Here is a 23,171-nt window from a genome sequence, read left to right on the forward strand (position 1 = left end):
ATTTATGGCACGGGCGGGGCCGCGTCGACCAACGGACGTGCGCAGCACTACCGAGGTAGTGCTCGCGACGGCCGTTGGCCGATGCACGCGAGGGGTTAAACGGAGGAAAATCCGAGATTATGCTTTTTGGCAAGGCCCATGAACACTAGTCCTATGACTGGTGGCCCTCCAACCTGGGCCCTTGTCCTACTGCAAAACAGATGGTTCGGAACTTGGGGTTTCACATGGACAAAAAACTATCAATGCAAAATCAGATCAACTATCTAGTAGGTTCCTGTTTTGGAACAATGCGTAGCCTGCGAAAGGTTTTTAAATGGATCCCCACCGAGGCTAGGAAACCATTAGTCCAAGAACTAATAATGAATTGCCTGGACTACGGCAACGCCTTGCTGTCCTCAATTAATGAAGGCCTTCTTACAAGGCTTCAGATTTTGCAGAATACAGCAGCTAGGTTGGTTCTCAATCATCCGCCCAGATCCCCTTCGGCCTGCAGCTTAAGATCCCTGAACTGGCTTCCAATCAGAAAGCGAATTCAATTCAAAATCCTATGTCTAGTACACAAAAACATGTACGGATCCAGCCCGGCTTACTGGTCCAAAAAACTAAGTTGGTACCAGCCTGGTAGGTCCCAAAGATCCAGTAATGAATCATTACTCTCGCCTCTTAGAATCCACGCCGCCAGAAGCAGAGGAAGGTCCTTTTCTTTTCTTGCCCCCACTCTTTAGAACAAACTACCAATAATCTTACGCACAATCACCGATCACAATGGCTTTCGCAAGAAGCTAAAAACGTGGATATTTGACAACTAATCAAGCAATCTCTCAGAGCTGTCTGCAAGCGCCATGAGACTTCCGAGTGATATGTGCGCTGAACAAATGTCCCTGATTTGATTCGATTTGATCAGTGCTTTTGCTACCAGTGTGGTATTTTGCAAACTGACCTATGTACTAATAGGTCGGTTTGAAAAAAACGAATCCGAGTGGATCGTAATATTTATGAATGTTAGTGAGGTAGGTTGCCTGCTGGAAGGGCGCACAGCAAAAAGGTTACCACCTCCTTTTTTGTGTCGATAAAATATAAACCTGATTTAGGTTGCAAAACATTGATACATAGCATACTGATTCGGTGTTTGGAATGGGACACTTACAACACACACCAATCAGTATTAATTTCTAAACGTATTTAGAGATTTACAAACAGTTTTCTGGATCACTAAATGCATTTAGCAGATATGAAAAAAGGCTTTAGCATTGGCAAACCATAGAGCTGTTTACATTAAGTCTGGATGGTGAACTCCCCTCCGCTCGCGGAGTTTGCGGATTTTTCTCACAAGAAATGCGCATGTGCGGACACGCGCGCATGCGCAGTTTTTGCAAGAATTAGCAGAAACGGCATCGAAGAGGGGGAGGACGGCCCGGGGACGCCGCAGTTCAGGTAAGTGGTTTAAATTTACTTATTAGTTATATAATTTATTGTTAATATAGCGGAGGTGGAGGTGGGGGCTGGCCAACTACGTTACGGTGCTTAGTGTGCGTTCTCCGTGGAAAGCGGAGGAGGCAAATCTCCGCACCCTCCGTGAGCAGAGCGGAGGTCTCCACCCGGGGCTACAGCAAACACAGACTGAATGTTAATAATCTGATAGCATCTCACCACCCTGACCACAAAAGACATCATGGTGACCACCCACCTCTCCGCCCACCATCTCTTCAACCTTGGAACCATCCAGTAAACTCAGAACTCACCAACATCCTGAACACCTCCTTCTCCCCCGCAACCTTCTTAGATAGCTGGAAACACGTCGAAGTCAAACCCCTCTCTAAGAAGCCATTCACCGACCACAACAAACTCTTAAACTACAGACCAGTCTCCATGCTTCACAGCCCAGAACAAGTACTCGAGAAGGCTATCACCCAACAGCTCACCAAGCACTTTAAACACAACCACATACTCGACATCTCACAGTCAGGACAGAGACTGCACTGATCACTGCCACAGACATGAGAACCATACTTACCATGGAGAAACTGTGGCCCTGATCCTCTTTGAGCTCTCAGTGGCTGCTTTTGACACCCTCTCCCATCACACCCTTATCGAAAGACTCTAAATTATAGGCATCCAGCAGAAGCCGTCAAATGGATCATCTCATTCTTCACAGGGCCCACACAGAGCTTCCAACTGTCTCCCTTCACCTCAGGCCCCACAAACCTCTTCTGTGTGCGTACCCCAAGGATTATCCTTCAGCCCCACCCTCTTCAACATCTATATGACCCGCTTGTAGATGTAGTCAAATCCCAAGGACTCAATATAATCTCCTTCACTGACAACACCCAACTAATCCTCTCACTCACCGAAGACCCCGCCAACACCGGAATCGACTTCCACAATGCAATGACTGACATAGCCAATTGGATGAGAGACTGCTTCCGCACACTGAACTTGTTGAAAAGCACAAGGGAACCCAATATGTAATTGGTCTGGGACCTTGGGTAATTTAATTATTTCTAAAGACAGTGTTCCCTAGACAGTATTCGAATACAATACAAATTAATATAGACTCGATCAATACTATATTTCTGTCCAGCCGGACAGGTATTTAATATGCAATAAAAGTATAACACAAAGTAGGGGAAACAATCCAAGTGGGACACAACCTGCGTCCTACTAACATGAACAAACAACATTAAGTAAAGGGTTCAGGCAAAGAAAGCGTGTCTGTATATAAACGGGATACAAATGAAACAGACAGGATATCATAGAGACACCATTACATATTTAAACAAAGCAGTTTAGTGAATGTATATGGTGTCCAGAATTTTAGCAGGCCCCTCAAACTGGGATAAAAGCTATTTTATAAATAAAATACTAGAAAATGCTCATAGTGTTTTATTCCAAATCCCTATCAATATTGCTTGGCTTTATTTGTGCTGGCAAGATCTTTATACGGAACTATCCCTAAGATTTCCACACATCAAATTTATAGAAGGTATACTGAATAATCTCAACAACGATGCTTTGTTACTTACAGGCCTTGTAAACATGGTGATTGTGGATGACCTTATGAGCGAAGGTGGGGATCACCCGGAGATAGAGAAAGCTTTTACTCAATATTCATACCATTGCAATCTAAGCATATGTTACATTGTGCAGAACTTGTTTACCAGGGTAAGAGCAGTCATTCTATAGCTCTCAGCTCCTCATACCTGGTTTTATTAAAAACCCAATGGCAAACAACAGATTTCCATTGTAGCTAAAGAGATGTACCCTGGAAACAAACAGTTTTTCTTGGCAGCCTTTAACGACACTACAGAGAAACCCCACGGTTATTTACTGGTAGACTTAAAACCCAATACTCTAAAGACTACAGACTGCATGCTGGTAACTCCCCGTTGTTTACACACTTAAACCAAGCCCAAAGCCTATAAAAGGAATCGTTAAAGAGACTCTCTTAACATTTACACTAAAGATCCTATAATACCAGGCACTGACCATTTCAGCACATCTACCCAGTAATTTATCCCTCCTAAAAATGTTAGTCACCGCTAGCCTCCAGCAAAGAAAAGCCATCCTGTGTGCGGTTTCGGATAAATTAGTGGTTAAAATTTTAGGAATCGACCTAAACACCCTAAAAGATAAAGGCCCTATATCAGAGCGCCAGCTCTGTATTTTGAAAAAGACGTGCCACCTTATCAAGAAGCTCAGTAATAAAAGGGCATTCCTCATTTCTAAAAAGAAACTGGTAAAGCAGTCGGGAGGTTTTATAGGTACTTTGTTGCGCATAGCTATACCACTAATTACCAGCCTCCTAAGCAGGAACTGATGGAGTATGCCCAAAAGATGTACTTGGTACCACAACAGTAGCTGGACCAGTTAGGTACGGCCAACGCCTGGGATATCCGGGAAAATGACACACATTGCCTGGGTGCCTAGTTTAAAGACATTTTGAATCGTACTGAATTAAGACCTTACGACAAAGCAGGTCTTTATTCCAGCACTCTTCAAAACTTTAAAACAATTACAGGCAGGGGACTGACGAAAGAAGCAGGTTGACTCTATATGCCCCTGACTCTGAACAGCTGCAACCACTTCCTTCAACACCTCAAGAACCCCCACCAGCTTTAGAGAACTTTAAAAAAATATAAGTCAAAGGTACAGACGGCCCGCGCAAATGTTGCTAAGTAAAATGTCAGCTTCTATAGACCTGGCCTCATGGAATGAAAAAGGGGAATTCCTCTACAAAGGTCAGCCGGTTGTTGGATCCCACAAGTACGACCTAGTCAAAGGTCCTATGCACCCCAAAACACTACTGCTCCAGAAAGGTTGGGAACCGTTTCTGAGAGCCTCAGCGGAACTCAACATTCTTTTGAAGATTGTCAGTAATGCTGAACACAGGCGGCTGCTTGAAACTTTAAATAATCTGACTTTCAGCCCCACAAGAACTCCGAGACCTGATGTTTTTAACCCCCGCCCTAAGCTACTAACATCTTCTTTCTTTCCCTGGCTATGCCCTAATGGAGAACAGAGGTTATGCCTCTGGAACCTAAAAAGACAATGTCCAAAATGAACATGTGGGTACCACTGCAATATTTCTTCTGACTTTTGAACTTTTGTAAATGTGTACATGTGTTTGTGTGTATAGTTTTGCCATAGCTAGTATTTTTACGTTTTTCTTCTTTTATTTCATTAGTAGGTTTATCAGTGTGTTTCTTGTACTATGGAAAAACTGTTTTGTATATAAACCTTTTAACTTTTCAACATGTTTCTGTTATCTTTTAAAAACTGTTTAAATGAGTGCCCTTGCTTCAGAATAAAGATGCAGAAACTGTATTCAAGTTTTTATTTTTTATTTTAGACATCCATCATCACACATAAAAGGTGTTACATGACCCTACACTTTTGACAAACGGCGTATTCTGTTTTAACAATATTTGAAGTAGACCTAAAGTTTTCTTTCACATATTTCATAAGAACACGGTCATTGTTGACTAGGTCGTTCGAATATAGATTTAAAACATTTCTAAACATCATATCCTTGGACATTTTGCTAATAAAATAGATACAATGCTCCCTGCATGTAACAGCGAGTGATTCCTATACCTGTATTTTGTTATGCTCCACCCTCACAGCAGATTTTTCTACATACTTGAATATTAGTTTTGTATAGATGCTATGCTCAGTGCACGTCACTGCACTGTCAAACACTGTAACCATGTCTTTATCTAAAAACAGGGCCGCCCAGTGAGTTCCTTCCATGTAGTGCGGATCTGTGTTAAATGCAAGCGTATGGGTTATTTCGGACCCTATTTCACCAGGTAAAGGGTCGCTTGAAAAAACACCTAAAAAGTATTTCTTAGCGTATTTATGATGGCTTAAGAAATACTCAATCTGAACAATGTCCATTTTACAATATTTTAAAGATAGTCAAACAGAATTTGCCGGGCGTGGTTGATCTGAATAACATTGTCGAATACAGAGGATACAACCATGTTCCCATTCGTAGCCAAGGGCAGCCTAAAAAGTATTTCTGCTTTTAGATTTCCATTTCTGATCAAGTTATAGTGGTTGCCGTCTTCCATGTCAGGAGTCAGATGATCGAAAGTGAAGAGTGTGTAGCCTGCCCATATCCTTCTCTTGACACAACTCCTGAGTCATGCAGGTGCTTTCCGGTTTTCGAAACCAAGCCCAGATATTCTATAATGAAACTAGTGTATCCATAGCGGGTGTGTACTGTTTTGCAGGAATCAAAGCACCACATAGTTCATGTAGTACTGTTTGAAATTGAAAGGGTTTGAGGTATAGAGACCACTAAAAGCCATGTTATCGACAAAATCTATGATAATAAGTTCTGGTAGTTGCCCCAAAAATACATTTTGCTGCTGGCTTAATCTGGTATCGGCTGGGATGCTGAATATCTTCAGAGCTACTCTTTCAATGGCATACTTGGCATTCAATAGCTGTAAAGCTTTTGAATGTGCCAGTTTGACGTTTGGGGACACTTTTACTCTCTTTACAAACAAACTAGTGACGGTATGACCAGTTTAAGCTATTCAGCATCCCTGCTGGTGAGACAGAATGAGTCTTTGTTGCGGTGAAGTTTGATGAGCAGTTTATCTTGGAAGAAAAGGTCTGAATGTGTACGTCCGAGGAGGTCAAACGGTCTAATGCTGGCGGCGAAACTTGCTCTTTTTACAAAACTTTTATTGTCGCTGTACAGCTCCTTGTCTTCAAAATACGCATAAGTATCCTTACAGAGCAGCCCTGCTGAAAGTTGTGTGTCCAGAGCGTTACTGCTGTCATTTAGAATACTCTCTATGTAGGCTCTGTAGGCAAACATGTTATCTCTTTGTGAGATGATTCAATTGCTAGGGGTAATTTCCACATGATTAAACATGGTTGTGATGAGGTAAGCGTTCGTGGCCACTTTAGCTGTTGCTGGTATGTTGGTACTGTCATATTTTACAAACAAGATGCAGCAGAGTATTGTTGATACATATCTGTGGACCCTGACACAAAAAACTCTATGGCGCCAACAGCGTAAAGGTGGCTGGAGGCGATACTTCTCTGAAAAAGCCTCTTTCGATGCTGGTCTGAGTAGGTTTTAGAGAAAACAAATCTAACTCTAATTTGGCACATTCTCCGGAAGTGCAGTGTTCAAAGGCCATGTTTCAGAATGTTGTGTTTTAAAAAATATTTACGTTAGCGAGCGTTCTCTTGTTCTTTGAGGCTCTCTTCCAGCCTTCAGATCTTCTTTTATGAGCGCTTTTGAGGATTGCCTCCTTTTTTACAGGGAGCCGGCGGACCCCTATGCAACAAAGACCCTAGGTTACTTTTAATACTTGTGCTTGGCCTTTACATAAGTTCTGCTCTCTTATTGGGGCTGTTTGTTCATTCGTTCGGAAACAGCAGAAGTCATAGATCCCACCACACACCCTGGGCAATGTTTGAGACAGCCGCTTTAACGTGGGGTTTTGCAGTTTCATAGCCTCTTCTCGAGAAAGGCATAGCTCTTCTAAACAATCTACAGAATAAACCTCCCAGTCCTGCTCCTTGCATAACATGGGCCCCTTGAAAGAATGGTGGCCCTTCTGGTGTCTGTATTAGTCCCTGCACAGTGTGGTCTGCTGTATGTTTTCAAGATCACCATGATGACTTCTAAATATTCGCTGTCGCGATGCGGCCTTAAATGAAGCTCAATGAAGCTAACTTTCCCGTATTTAAAGGGTACCGGCTCGGAGTGATTGTCAAAGATAATGACCGACATAGTAACAAAATGTTTTTTAGAAATTAACACATAGTCGGGTTTGAAATATTGGACATTAATCATCGTGCTAATTTTCGCCTTCACCTGGACCCATCTTAACAAGGGTGAATAACTATCCCCGATCCTCTAAACATCAATAATGTCGCTATACACACAGAGTGTATATAACCCCCCATTAATATTGCGGCATGTAGGGTCCAGCTCTGCCTGGATTTTGATATGTTGTACTGTGCCTAAAACCTGTCTTGATTTACCTTTACAGCTAAACTCTGTATCACGATTTGGAGCTTTAAGAAACACCTTTCTTCTAACATTATCTAATATTTGCTGAATATTCAAGTAAGTTTTGATGCTGGCTATGGATTTGCTGATGGCATTGAGAACCGCTGCGATGCTGGGGAAATATCTGTGAGGAAAGCCAGCATGAATGATCAAGAGGTCCTGATCACGCTTTATAGTAAATTTGGCCTCAAGTATTGTACATTTATTGCATGTTCTTGAGTATTGGATTTCAGTTAGGGCTACCTACCAGTCCCCTCTTAGGTCTACAGGTTTCGCGAGTTTCATGGTACAATTAAAAATGTGATTGTTGCGGAACATGTCCATTGAGGCATCGGATGATAAGGTAATATAAAATGACGTTGTCTCCATATTGTCACCTTAGAAAGCCACTGCACTCACACACCCAGCAGGGAGCTTGCCAGCACCCAACTGTTACATTTCTTGGGCCACCCCTCCATTTGACAAAGACCTGCTTGTTAACCCCACTCCGTTTCTGTTTCAGAATCTTTTCAACCCTGTACAACCTGTGTGGATCGTCCAGGACCTTTTGAAATTCTCTGTTGTAAAAGGCCTCCAACACCGTTTCACCGGCATAGTCCTTTAACTTGTAAATAAATATATATACCTTCTTTAAGCTCCACACTCTCTACTATAAATATGTTGTTGCGTCTGCTGATAGCTCTTCGTAAAGCCTCCTTTCAACTTTTACACCCTAACGTGATCACCTTCTTTTAAAAGAGGCTTCTTTACCTTGACAGCAATATGGTTCCCATACCCCATTCTCTACACCGCTAAGGAATTATTGGGTGTTACCTCTACAGGAGACATTTTGATGGTTCTGTAGTAGCTGGAATTATAACCATCTATAAAAATGTGTAGAACATCCACATATCAGTGTGTGTTGTAGGCCGTGAAATATCTCCACATCATAGATTTTAAAGTTCTGTTAAAATGCTCTATCACTGCAGCTTTTACCTCCATGTGGATTACAAAATGATGCACAGCGTGCTGTTTCAATAATTTCTGAAATTCTTTTCTGGCATCTGTTTGCAGTTTTTGATGGGCTCGCTCTTTTCTGAAGATGGCTTTAAAGGCCATGGGGATGCTAGTATCCGTTTTATCGCTTCTGAAAAGGTGTACGTGGACAATATAGGAAAGTAGGATCTGCTTTCATGGTTACCTCCACTTTTTGCTGGTGTTCTACTGTTTTTCTGACTAGTCTTACTCTGATCCTGCTAATCAGGACCCCAGAAACTGTGCTTCCTCCCTAAATTGGTTATGGTGAGTACCTTGGTACATTCCTATTTGGCTACTGGGGCACCATAGTAAGTCCCTGGTATATGGTACGAAGGGTACCCACGGCATGGGTACCTCAGGGATCCCCTATGGGCTTCAGCATGTATTATGCCACCCAGGAGGGACCCTCCAAACTTCGACAACGGGCCTGCCATAGCAGCCTGTGTGAGTTGGTGCATGTACCTTTCACGAAAGATATGTTTCCTTATATCTTACCTCACTCCACATGAAACCTATAAGTCACCCCTCTAGCAGGCCTTTCAGTCCCAAAGGCAGGGTGCTTGTTTCCAAGTATGAGGGTGGCCCTGCATGAGCAGACCACTCATACAAACCCATAGTCCATTCTCCAGGCTTTGTATCAGCCATTACGATATAGAGAGAGACCATGCGCCATTACGCGAAGACCATCTCTAAACTGCCTGGAACGAACCTGGGCATGTTTGGTATCACTGTAATTTATCAATGGGGGGAGGGAAAAAGAAGCAGAGGTCCATTCGGCTTCCAGAGGTTAGTACAAAGATATCAGGGTGGGGGAATGGACCACTTGTCCTGTGTACCAGGGTCTTTCAATTTACGCGGTTGGGCATCCTTAAAAAACCCTCATATACGTACACTGGCGTTGGGCGGTATATCTTGATTCTCCGCCGTAGTGTATCGTGATAGCATGATCATTGGGCTTTTTATTGTCCAAATGCTAACCTCCCCATGGAGGAAGACCAACTGGTTATACAGTAGTGGTCAGGAATAATGGAACGAGGGCGTGCTCGTGCTCTGTGAACTGTGATGTTAAAATTCCTAAAGCCAAGTCCCGTGTCCTTTATTCTTGGGGTTCTTGACAAAGGGAAATTAAAAATGGTGTTCGTGCATATGAATAAACTTGATTATTAGTTTGATGCACTGGTATGTATCTAGTGTTATATGGTCAACATGTTTCAGCCCCATGCAAGGTCTAGAGGCTTTCGTCAGGACCGGAAGGTGAAAAGGAGGGCTTAATTGGGCTCTCCACTATTTTCTGTGGGTGGAGAGTAGTACTCACCACCATCGATTTAAGGAAATCAGACCGTTCGTATCCGTTCCTGTAAAGACAATCAAGGATTAAATGACAGCCTAGCGTGATATTCTACAATGCTAAAACGATATTCTCGTGCTTTATGCCCTGTTAACATCAATATTTCTAATTAATGGACTGCGTTGCTGTCGCGCCTTCTTTCATTACAGGGTGCATGCTTTATTAAAAGGGACTAACTACAAAAAGGTTTTAGTGAATGCTATCTCGGTTCTCTTTCTGGTGTGATTCCAGGGGAACGTCAGAGTCAGAACAAGCTATTCTGCCAGAGCAGCCGGTAAGCGACGGCGAGACGAGCTCTCTACACCACGTCAACCTGTGAGATAAGTAACCTTATATTTTCCCATTTCATGCAGCAATTGGCGCTCACCTAACTGACTGACACCCTGAATGAAGATGTCCAACTTGCTTTGAAAGGTATTTGACTCAGAAAGTTTGTTTCTGGCCTTTGGCTCCGTAACGCTGAATCAACAGACGGCAACGCCATCAGTTCACATAACTTTACGCTCACCATGCAATGAACCTCCTGTTTGTTACCATAACCATACATACAATCGCATTTTGAGACTCTATACACTAAACTTATTAATTCACAACGACGGCTCGCTCCCTCATAGGGAAACGAGTAGCTATGAGAACAACAAGGATAGAATAATCGCATCACCTAAGCGACCCTTTTTCTAATCTAATTAAGAATCACACCAGAAAGAGAACCGAGATAGCATTCACTAAAACCTTTTTGTAGTTAGTCCCTTTTAATAAAGCATGCACCCTGTAATGAAAGAAGGCGCGACAGCAACGCAGTCCATTAATTAGAAATATTGATGTTAACAGGGCATAAAGCACGAGAATATCGTTTTAGCATTGTAGAATATCACGCTAGGCTGTCATTTAATCCTTGATTGTCTTTACAGGAACGGATACGAACGGTCTGATTTCCTTAAATCGATGGTGGTGAGTACTACTCTCCACCCACAGAAAATAGTGGAGAGCCCAATTAAGCCCTCCTTTTCACCTTCCGGTCCTGACGAAAGCCTCTAGACCTTGCATGGGGCTGAAACATGTTGACCATATAACACTAGATACATACCAGTGCATCAAACTAATAATCAAGTTTATTCATATGCACGAACACCATTTTTAATTTCCCTTTGTCAAGAACCCCAAGAATAAAGGACACGGGACTTGGCTTTAGGAATTTTAACATCACAGTTCACAGAGCACGAGCACGCCCTCGTTCCATTATTCCTGACCACTACTGTATAACCAGTTGGTCTTCCTCCATGGGGAGGTTAGCATTTGGACAATAAAAAGCCCAATGATCATGCTATCACGATACACTACGGCGGAGAATCAAGATATACCGCCCAACGCCAGTGTACGTATATGAGGGTTTTTTAAGGATGCCCAACCGCGTAAATTGAAAGACCCTGGTACACAGGACAAGTGGTCCATTCCCCCACCCTGATATCTTCATGTTTGGTATCAAACATGTGGGAATCATACCCCAACACTGTATCCGGTGTTGGAGTATGATTCCAACCACGGTAGGGCACGTCCGGGAAGCTCTCTATGCTCCCGGGACCGAACTTACAGAGCCTGACAGCAACCTAGGGCTGCTGCTGACCACAGACACGATTCTGCCCTCCTGCTGCTGGGCCAAGCTTAAGACAACAGGTTTCCTGTCACAGAGAGGTGTGACCATCTCCCAGACAGGATTTAGTGAGTTAGGCCGGGGTGGGGGCGCTTGCCAGCACCACAAAGTATGCTAGAAGGGCACATTTGGTGCCCTCCTTGCATACTTCAGTTCAAACCAGCTTAGGGAGCCTTTGGCTCCCATTTTGGTGTGAAACTAGACAAAGGACATGGGAGTATTCTCCCCTCTGTCTAGCACCTCTTCTGGGAGGGACTCCTGAATCATCCCAACCCTCTCCTGAGGGTACTTATGTGCTTACCTGTGGGTGGGACCCTTGATTCATCGTAGGATTCTATTCAGCTCCAACTCTACTTCATCTTTGGCTGTCTGGACATCCTGGCCGAGTCGTGCTGACTGTGCCGGACTGATCGCATCATCCTTTGCTTTGGGACCGAGACTGCAACTGCGAAGACTCAGTCTGCTCTTGACCTTGTCGTCCTGCAAACACGCTGCAACATCAGTGTCCGTGCTACATACAGGTTCCGTCCTGGGCCTGTGGACATCTAGAGACATCCAAAGGAATCTCGCTTGGAGTGAAGGAGTCACTCCCCTGCATCCGCAGGTACTGCAACACAATTGACTGGTCTGCCGAACCTGGGCTCCAACGGACTCCAAAAGGCTCAGCAACACAGGTGGTGGTTCTGCATTCCTTCGAGGCCTGAGTTGTCCTCTCATCGAGTTGAGGCCAGCATCCCTCATACAACACCCTGTAACCAAATCCCTGTGCACCACGTCACTGCATCGCTTCATCACACGGTGACTGCGTCGTTTCCCACGACCGACTTGTGTCAACAGAGTTAGATGCATATAAAGGTTCTGTTTATGAGTCTATCCCCACTATTACTGACCCGTGCCGATGCGGGTGGCTGGATGGACGGATTCTGTTGTCTACAGCATCACGGTGGCTCAGGCAGAGCTACCGATTCGGTGTACCCATACTTGAAGCCTCTTCAACTCACCTGTTTTCATTGAAGTTGAGTGCCCTTCTTTTTCTGTGCTTCCTGGACGTCCCAGAGCGGCATAGACTCTGTCCCCTCTGCTTTCAGGTACTTTTCGACACAAACCCACGCCCGGGTTCCAACAGACTCCTTCATCCTTCTGCAACAGCGGTCTCATCCTGAAGTCCTATATTGTGCTCGACAGTGGTTGTAGGTATTCTGATTCCGAGGGTATCCACAGGTGGGGTGCCTCCTCAAGCTTCTGTCTTCCACGGGGTATCCTCGGAGTCCACTGGGAAGGGTCTTTCCTCTTCAAGACTTCAACCGCAATGTACCCTGAGTAGTATTGAGTACGGGGTTGTGTATCCTCTTGGCATATGACTATCGTGGGGTGCCTAGACTCTCCCCTGGGGTGGTATCTTGGGTCCCGGACTCTCTACACCTTCTGGGTCCAGTCTCATCAACTGTTGAGGTTCACTTTCCACTATTTTTGCATATGGTTTGGTCTCCCCCGGGGACCACAGTGTATTAGTGCTTCTTACTGTTCTATTTTGAAGTATTGTATGCATTGTCAGTATATCTCCGGGCAGGAGATATTGAATAGTGTTAGTAAGTGACTGTAATAAATATCTATTTTTATAAGTACACTGTGTGGTTCTTTTTCACTTAGACTATACTAAATATTGGATACTGGTGAACCTTGGCTGCTTTACACTCCTCCTAGAGTAAGCCTGTAGGCTGCTCTCCACAGCTAGCACTTAGAGAGCCTTTCTACAGTTGTCTAAACCAATAAAATCACCACAAGGGTCGTCTGGATTAGTGCAGGGTGCTGCACTCACATAAGTGAGCATCATGTACTAAGCCAGCCTCTCACAGACAATACATCTATTACTGTAAATATATATCGAGCTTCGTTATTATGCTTGGCTAGATCTTAAAGACTGATTATGTCTGCTTGCCATTGATAATTTAGCCACGCATTAACGATGGTCGATCTCCTCTTTAAATGACTCCTAGCGGACTTGTGCAGTGAATATGCCTGTTCCCCAGATAACCAGGTCTACACATGCACTCTGTTTCCTGACTCGTTTTCAACTTGAGCCCTTCTAAACAGAGCTTCAACGCTTCCAAAGCTTCCGACGCCGCTTGTATCATAAAAAGCTTCCTTAACACTGCCACTGACATGTTATCAGCCCCAGCATCCCATGCAATGAAAGACAATGGCTTTGTATAAGGTAATTTTATTAAAAATAAAGAATGTTGGCAACACATAAACAGAGCATACTTTATAGTTTCGTGGTACACGACACATCCTACACACATTACTAGAGGGGCAGTCATATAATTTGTGCAGCATCACAAGTTTTGATATTTTTACAGCTATAAACTCAATGGCTCTAGACAGGACTACCTGGTCACCTCTCCTATAACTTTGCACACTTAGGATACTGCCGGTATTCAAAAGATTGTACAATTCTCTGTCGTACAATCCAAAACCTTTATTTCTGAAATAACCTTCATTCAAAAGCTCCAAGGCGATATGAAACCTGGTCGCTGGTGATAGTATTAATTCATGCATAGGGTATTTGTACGAGCTCCAGTATTCATCCAATGTAGGTAACCATGCATTGACACACCAGTTGGCTTTACACGTGGGCAGTCACACTGCACAGCTGTGGATGGTTCAACAAGCTTCAAATAACAGAGAGTTGCAGGCTGTATTTTGTCTATTCTTTCTTAAAGCAACACATATATCAATTTGCAAATCGGTATGTATCCTGGAGGTAACTCAGAATCATCTTGTGCACCGACATTCTGATGTCTGTTCTAAAAGTGAGTAAGTATGTAACGTTAAATAATACTTTAATGGCACAATACAGAACGACTCATCAATTTTGTAACAGTTTTCACAGGGCTACAGATCTGACTTGTCTATTTTTAAAATAAATATTGCACATAAATCTTTCTATAGCCCTTTCTACCATCCTTCTAACAAAATATGTACATAGCCCTTGCATACAGCCGAGTTTTGAGCCTGGTTTGCATGACCATCAGATCTCTTTCAGCGTGGCGACATGACCGTAATCATATCAGGGTGGACATTTTTCTTTTCCTCTGACCAACTATATGCCATCCATAATAGTTTATATACTTTGAGCAGGTCTAGCTAGCTACATATATGACAGATTATTCTTGGTGATTATGAGACATATAGACACTTGTGAGCCTCCTGCTGTGGATCATTAACTTTATGGCAGGAACAGAGTTTATAAAAGTCATGTTTGAGACACGCATTATCAATAATCACAGCAAAACATTTAACAACCCACATGTCATTGTAGGATACACCTGGGGCTTCCTTTTCAAAATCTGTGATATTATAAGTACAAACACATTTCTTATGCAGCTCTTTGTTTTGGATCGTGGAACTTTCAGTCTGTTTTGAACAGCATAAGCAGTAAAAATGTACGGCCTTTACCATTGGTGATGTCCCCTATACCACAGCTCTTTTTGCTGATGCTTTCTACGGTTCAAAAAAGAAAGACAAACTATTAGTTAAAATTAAAATATAGCCATATGTATGTTATAAGTAAGTGACTATAACAATCTTTACTAATCTCTGCATTTTTGAGGGACTAGGCAATGGTTCTGAATTTTGAATAGTCGCTGAGATCAATTGAGGCATAATCAACGTTGGAGTTTGTGCTCGGCTGTTGCACCACAATAGCCTCTGGAGCCGGTTCCTCCAGAAACCCCATATATTCATATATCAGCGAGCTGTTATAGATTCTTCACCATCTTCCATTTCGGAGGAATTGTTTTCGACAGTTGTTTCGTTACTCGAGGCTTCGCTGCTGCTGGTGCCCTTAAAAGGGGATATCAGTTGCGGCAAATCATTGAGACTGAGCATTTCCAACTGACGGCAGAGCTCCTCTTCAAACTGGTGACGTCATGACCACCTTCTTTAAGGTCACTCTGCTGTGTGTTCTGCTGCATCGTCACGGGTGTCAGGCAGCGATAATATCTATCGATAGTGTTCAAACCACCATCTGAGGGTGTCTTTTTGATGAGGTGGCTGTATCTCTTCATAATGACCGAGCAATCTCTTTCTGGTCGGCGGCTCCTGGGTTTGGCCTAGGCTGATTAGGAGTTCCTTATATGTATTCTAAGCATAAAAAAGGGGCGTACTCCTTGAAATCACATCATGTCATTTGATCTCCAGGCGCTGTGGATCATTGAGGATTGCGGCATAACCCTAAGCACGTGTTAGGGCCTGGATCATTTGACTAACAGGTGACCAGGGTAATGTCACAACACACGTGACCCAACACGGTCTTGTGACCCCCCCAGAAGTAGTGCAATTTCTGGGAAGGGCCCCCAAGGGCCCGGAAGACCTTGTAACAAATGTGATGTCACTTCCGGGGTGGTATAACTGTCACTTTTTACTTGATGTTAAAGGTATACAATTTTTTTACTTTTATAGCGTTGTTTTCTTTAGAAACAAAAAATTATGTAAAACACCAATAACATAAATCCAATCCCCATAATATTCATTTAGACAGTCTTAACATACTCCCAGGAGCTGTTATTTCCTGAGGTATTCAATGCAGCTTACTATCAACAGAGTGCCCGCCTCAATTATAGTTTGACCACTATATGTCTAAAGCAAAGGGCATTGATGCTTTAAATCAAACGTCACACACCCAATTATTTTTACATTGCTTTATCGAGGGCAGATGAACACTTACTATTGGGCTGACATCAGAGACCCTCTGGTAACCCTACAAGCTTTCAACATGAGCAATGAAAAGCTGCCTACAGGGCCAGTGCTTGTTTATCAGCTGACTGGAAGGTTGCAGCCCAGCAGAAGATCTGTTGAACGGAGCATCGAAGGACAATTTACTCTTGGGGCACTAATGAGGAGGAATATGAACTCCCCTAGTAAAGCCACTCGAAACCAACACAGCAGAGGCAAAAACCAGCAGGGGAGCGACCCACAAAGCTGAAGTAGCCAGACTGCATCAATGGCCAGTTTACCCTGCCACCAAGCGTGTCATTCTGATGCTGTTTTATTAAAATGACTTCACTGTATTTTTAGGGAAGTTCTTTAATTTACAAGTCTGGGACTGGGCATGAACTTGAGTGGCCATGGCAGGATAGCACTGGGCTGTTGGGGGTGGAGAGTTGGATGACCTTTGGCCAGACAGCAGGCAGCATCTCTGCTGATGTGAATACCTGCTCAAGTGATGACGGTCAAGCAGTTGGAATGGGCACAAGGAGAAATAATCAGAACTTGAGGACAGCCCTGGAGATATAGGGGGTTGCACACTCACAGTGTGCTACAAGGTGTCTTAGTGATGCACAACGCGGAACATACTGTAGGGAAGGATAGTGAAGGACCAGTGATGGGAAAGAAAGGATGTTCTGCAAAGATAACTCTTATGAGTAATGACCAGACCAAGAACATGTGAGATAATGTGCTAGAAAGTACAACTTTTACTTGATAGCATTAATAAAGCAATTAGATGACGTTTTTTCATGAAGAAACTAACAAAAGGACCCTGAACACACCATGCACACTATTAATCCAGATATATAGGACAATGCTGGCCTGGTGAGATAAGGTGCAAACGTAAAAGTGCAAATTGTGAAAGGAGTGCATATATTTTAAAACATTCCTTCGCTTCATTCCAAATGTCATAACAATCTCCACATTTATAGTTTAGCACTGCACTTTTTAAAGCGTGCTTGTTTTTGGGTAGGTTTTCAGAGATGAATACCACATCTCTTTCATCACGATAACAGGGGTTCTTTTCATCCTGTTGTCACTCACCTGGCGGACCACAGAAGAAACCATCTTTCCCAAACTCTTGTTCCACCATTCTGCGGGTGCGTGCATCTCTTTTACTAGTTATAACACTGACTGACGGTTCTCTTCTGCTGCTGAGCCCCATCTCATCAAAGCTAGAAAGAAATGAGAATGTTAATCTCCTGATGTGTCCAGATGCAAATGTGATGCACAGTGAAATGCAACATGGCAATGGTATGCCACACTAAATAACTGGCAGCAAAAAGAACAACCGTCCATCCTGGCCTGCTAGACAAGGCCCCCTTCAGAAGGGAACACAAGCAATCCCAGACTGGTCTCAGCCTATCAGACCCTTATTGGTAGGGTTTAGCTTACGTCCTATAGCACAGTGAGCAATGCAAAAGGGCCAACATTCCTGCAGAAGCAGTACACTACACCACAGCTTGGTAGGTCTCTTGGTGTACAATGGCCACCACTGTGGAATGTCATCAGTCCATTCCTAAAAGCGTGTACCAATCATTTATGGAAACTTCTGAAAACCAAATTTTGCATTCTTACAGAACTTTCTGACTACCAGGGTCTGTGACTGCAAAATATTAGCCACAGGTATCCAACATAACTGGTTGGACACGTTCTTCCTTTTTTTTGTAAAACCTTTTATTGATTCTTCAAGTTCAAACAGAGTATATAATAGTAACATCAATTGTAATTAATAGACTTTAAGTTACGGTGTGTCACTGGGATATGATGCTATTGAGTTTTCTGATTGTCCGGATGTGTTAAGTCTAGCGTGAGCAGAATGTAGAAATTGAGTTTTGCTGGGTCTGTGTTCACTATTTCTGGTTCTAGGGTACTGTCTGTAGGTGTCTCTTCTGTAGATCTGGAGTACATACTTTATTTTCAACTGGGGGTGGGGCCAGGGCCGGCTCTAGGGCGGTGCGACCGGTGCCACCGCACCGGGTGCAGACGTTGCGTGGGGGCGCCTGTTTGCTACTTTACATTGTTTTTAAAGCACACGCGGCCACGTTCTTGGCCTCCAGCAATTTTCAGCCAACAATAAAAATGTCAAGTTAACTCCGGTGATTAATGTTCTTCCTGGAGAGAGACCGTAGTTATGTCTAGTAGAAGTCTTGACTGCTGGAAGTTTTGATTCATCATAAGTAGTTCAGAGGGTTAATATGCCTGCTGCAGAGAATGTGTACCATGCAAATCACAAAGTGAATATACATAAAGAGGCATTTATTTTATTTTTTTAGAAAGGGTACGGTGCACCAAAAAAAAGTCTTTTTAAGCAATCCAATTTTCGTCCTTTTATTCTTTATTAACTTTATAAATTCAGACTCAGCCAACGCGTTTCGTTCCTTACGAACTTCGTCAGGGCTGAAATGAATACAGATACAAACATATATATAAAACACTGTATGAAAATCACAAAACACAACATCACAATACTCAAAATCATAATACATAAGAAATTACGACACCTTTGTATATAAATAATAGAAAAACAAGTAACACGTATACACATGTAAATACGCAACAAACAACATTCAGAGTATTAAAACCATAACCACCTAAGTCTAAGAAACAGGAGTTAAGCAATTCGAACCATAACTTAAATATCTGACCTGAGTATGTATACATCCTGACACATAATATGAAACATTTTTAATTTAGGATAACATAACAGACATCCCTATGAGGACAAAATAAATTCAGAACATTCAAAATTGTAGATCAGTGGCCCTATGGATAAAAAGGCCTGAAAAGTTATAAAGGTGAAATGTCTATCCCAGTACTTCATGAAAAATATTAAGAATTATAACACACACCCACACGAAAGAAAAGAGAAAAAATAAATAAAATAATTAATTATTTTGTCAAATCTTACCCAAAGTGATTACTTATGGACAACCTCCAAGACTTTCAATAGATAGTCAACTTCCAAATTGGTACTGGTTATAATTGTCCGAGAATTATGTGGCCTAGTAAAAACGAATTGCAAAATTATCATGAACAGTTATGATCCCGGTGGGTTAAAGCGGAAGAAAACGCGGAAAACAAAGTATTCTGAGGGGGAAGCAAGCCTAATCTTACCTCTTGAATAGTCAAATGATGCATGTATCATTCAGTCCTATATATGTCACCAAGCAATTCAGTTGTAATCAGATTTCCCAAATAAATCCATAGGAAACGGTATTAGTAATAAGTCAACATTATAGTTGCATATTTAGTGCCAATGTGTGGGCTCCATTTTCTAAAAGAAGAAATGGAGATTATCATGAGCACACATTTCTAATCTCGCACAACGACATCATTTCAAAAAGCCAAATCGACAATAAATCCACAAAAATAACCGCACATCCATAATCTATTGCTAAGCACTCGTGGGGGTCATTAGAACCACTGTCTAAGAAGTTAAAAGCCAACTACTGAGGGGAACCAGCAGCACATAAAAGTTACTATCTTTCGAAACGGCGCTTTTAAAACCATTACCATCATGTTCATTATTATAGTCAGAAAATTACGAGAGGCCTCCCCATGAGAATGAGACTTTACAAGAATCCATTCGAAAACCGTGCCACGAGTAAAACACACCAATTCTCCCTAATACGAGCTTGACATAATAAGGTTGCTGTGTTGAAAATGCGTGCCAACCAGTGTGGGGAACCCATAGCATGTAAATGGTATTGCCATTCAATGTAGCGCTTCCCAAGTTACTTCTATAATATTCAATAATAGACTCGAAAAGTCACAAGAAGCCTCCCCTTAAAACTCAATTAAGAATTTTTTTTTTGTCATTTCGAAAATAATACTTCGAATCACACGCACAGAATTTCCCTGTGAAGAGCCTGACAAAGTGAAGTTACTGTGTTGTAACGCTGTATTACATGCGACGAGTGCACATCCCCGTTCAGTTAAGAACAATATTCCCTTCGGCGAAATGGTAAGAATCAGACGCAATTGTAGCGAGGAAGTGATGTTTAACACGCATATCAGGGACATAAAAAACAGATTCTCCAAAAGGGGATACGAACAAGCGGTTTTGGACAGAGCGGAATCAAGGATTAATAAGACCAGTAGGAATGCTACACTACAGGATAAACAAATCAGGGTTACTACTAACTCAAAGGCAAGGTTCATAACCCAATATACTTCCCATAGCAATGCCATCTTTATTATTTTTCGAAAAAAACTGGCATCTTTTAGTGGGAGTTCCAGGTTTGAAAGATGTGATTGAAAGTAAACCATCCATCACATATAGGAAGGGTACCTGTCTAAAAAGAACCTTGTGTCCCAGCTATGTAGTTACTCCTAAAACAATCAAAACCTGGCTACCAGACAAACCCAAGGGTTTCTTTACCTGTGGAATTTGTAATGTTTGTCCCTCAGGTAAAAACAAAACCCTCGCTTTTGGGTACAACACCACTAGACAATTTACGATTGATTACTTTATAAATTGTAACACCACTTATGTGGTGTATGTTCTGGGATGCAGATGTGGTATAATTTATGTAGGCCGCACTATTCGCAGCTTAAAATTAAGAATTCAGGAACATAGACGGGCCATAAGAACTAATGACACCAGATATCCGATTACTAATCACTATGTCAAAGAACACCCTGAAGATGTAACATTCTGGTTTCACGCTATTGACCATGTTCCAGTACCAAAGAGAGGTGGCAACAGGGATCTGTTGTTACGACAGAAGGAATCAAAATGGATATGCCGCTTAAGAGCAACTAGTCTGGGGCATAACACAGATGGGGAGATGCACTATTTTTTATATGCCAACAATGCTTTTGGGTTGTAATATTTAATATATTGACTATCCCCTATTGCTGGCCAGGTCTTTATGTCCATATTTATAATATGTGTTTCTACATTTTGTCTTATAGATATGTCCTATATAGCATTACATCATTATTTTTAGACCTCTTTCAGCCTATTCAGCCCTTTGGAAATTGGTTGCTTAGGTTGATTTTTTGATGCTGGAGCATGTTTTTCAACTTTCATGAATGATTAATAGGGCCTAGACATTGCATCCTATACGGCATTGTACGGCATGGTGATGATGAATTCATAACGGTTTATTTGCTGATTGGTATCCATTTTTCAATCTCACGTGGATATAAGGGGACCTTTGCAAGTATCGGCTGATACAAGCCATTTCACATCCACTTGTATTTTTATGCACGGTACTTCTAAAAAGACATGACCCATATTTGGCAATTCATTTGTATCAACTAACCATGTGCTATCCATTAAGTGTGCCATTAATATTAATATATGGCTGCTTCCTGGATTGATATCCCTTTGTTATGGACATAAGGCTACCTCTGCTAATATCGGCTGATATAAGCATTTTCATATTTATCAGTATCTTTAAGCACGGTTTCTTTAAAATGATGTGATCATGGTCTGGTACTTTATTTATATCAACTAATAATGCGTTATTTGTCAAGTGTATCCCATAGTTACAGATGTTCTTGTGATTATTACATGTTATGTTATTTGGCGATGTTAAAACTGATTAGACTATTGGTAAATATGAGATATTGGTGTCTAGGGAAGTTACCGTACGCGGGTATATAATTTTTACTTTAGAACATTTACACTATCAGCCGTTATGCTAGACATATAAATGCCTAATGGCATAAATTTCTCCGCTTTGTTCATGTAACGATTTATATAAAATGGCAAAATGACGTGAATCGTTGTTTCTTGGTTTTTTTTTCCCCCTTTTTTTCTTTTTTTTTTGTTTTTTCTCCTTTTTCGAATATCTGTCTCTCGTTAAATTTAGCATGCAGGAACGATCTCGTACAATTAGCTTTTAAACTCTGGTCCGAATATTTTAAATCGATAAGTACTACTGGGAGTCAAAAAACTGTTCATAATCTTAAAGCCCATATACTACTTCAATATGGCGCTTAAATATTCAGGGACACTGATTATATATTGCGACCCCGTTTTGAAGTATCATGTGCTTATTTGACACATGATTTTTGTCTCCCGTTTACTTTAATATGTAGGAACGTATAATTAGCTTTTAAACTGAAGTCCGAGTATTTCAAATTGATTAGTACAACTGGGAGTCAGAATACTTTATTTAATCTCATAGTCCATATACGACTTCAATATGGCGCTCAAATATTCGGGAACTTTGATTATATATCGTAACTCTGTTTCGAAGGTTCATGTGCATATTATGACACGTGATATGAGGGGCCAGTCCTATTTAAGACGCTTGTTTCATGACATACGGTTTCGCCGTGGAACTCGAGTAAGGACACGCTTATGAGGTATGACTGGAATGCCGGTGTTTCTCTCGGCGTATTTAAATACGAGATGGAACATCAACGCAGTAACTTCACTTTGTCAGGCTCTTCACAGGGAAATTCTGTGCGTGTGATTCGAAGTATTATTTTCGAAATGACAAATATTTTTTTTCTTAATTGAGTTTTAAGGGGAGGCTTCTTGTGACTTTTCGAGTCTATTATTGAATATTATAGAAGTAACTTGGAAAGCGCTACATTGAATGGCAATACCATTTACATGCTATGGGTTCCCCACACTGGTTGGCGCGCATTTTCACCATAGCAACCTTATTATGTCAAGCTCGTATTAGGGGGAATTGGTGTGTTTTACTCATGGCACGGTTTTCGAATGGATTCTTGTAAAGTCTCATTCTCATGGGGAGGCCTCTCGTAATTTTCTGACTATAATAATGAACATGATGGTAATGGTTTTAAAAGCGCAGTTTTGAAAGATAGTAACTTTTATGTGCTGCTGGTTCCCCTCAGTAGTTGGCTTTTAACTTCTT

The 23,171-nt window shown here is 41.9% G+C and overlaps 1 protein-coding gene and 1 pseudogene across 2 annotated transcripts in view; both read right to left on the reverse strand.

Annotated features, from left to right (window-relative positions):
* DISP2 (dispatched RND transporter family member 2) overlaps window positions 1–23,171 on the reverse strand; it is a 320,137-nt gene that overhangs the window by 38,049 nt on the left and 258,917 nt on the right. For both annotated transcript variants that reach the window (XM_085626880.1, XM_085626881.1), the window contains one exon: window positions 17,371–17,501. In XM_085626880.1, the coding sequence (XP_085483006.1) occupies window positions 17,371–17,501 (131 nt within the window). The remainder of the gene's footprint in view (window positions 1–17,370; window positions 17,502–23,171) is intronic.
* On the reverse strand, window positions 14,444–15,533 carry LOC146799323 (uncharacterized; annotated as a pseudogene).

This window comes from Triturus cristatus, chromosome 9 (assembly GCF_964204655.1).
Source record: "Triturus cristatus chromosome 9, aTriCri1.1, whole genome shotgun sequence".
Classification (NCBI taxonomy): domain Eukaryota; kingdom Metazoa; phylum Chordata; class Amphibia; order Caudata; family Salamandridae; genus Triturus; species Triturus cristatus.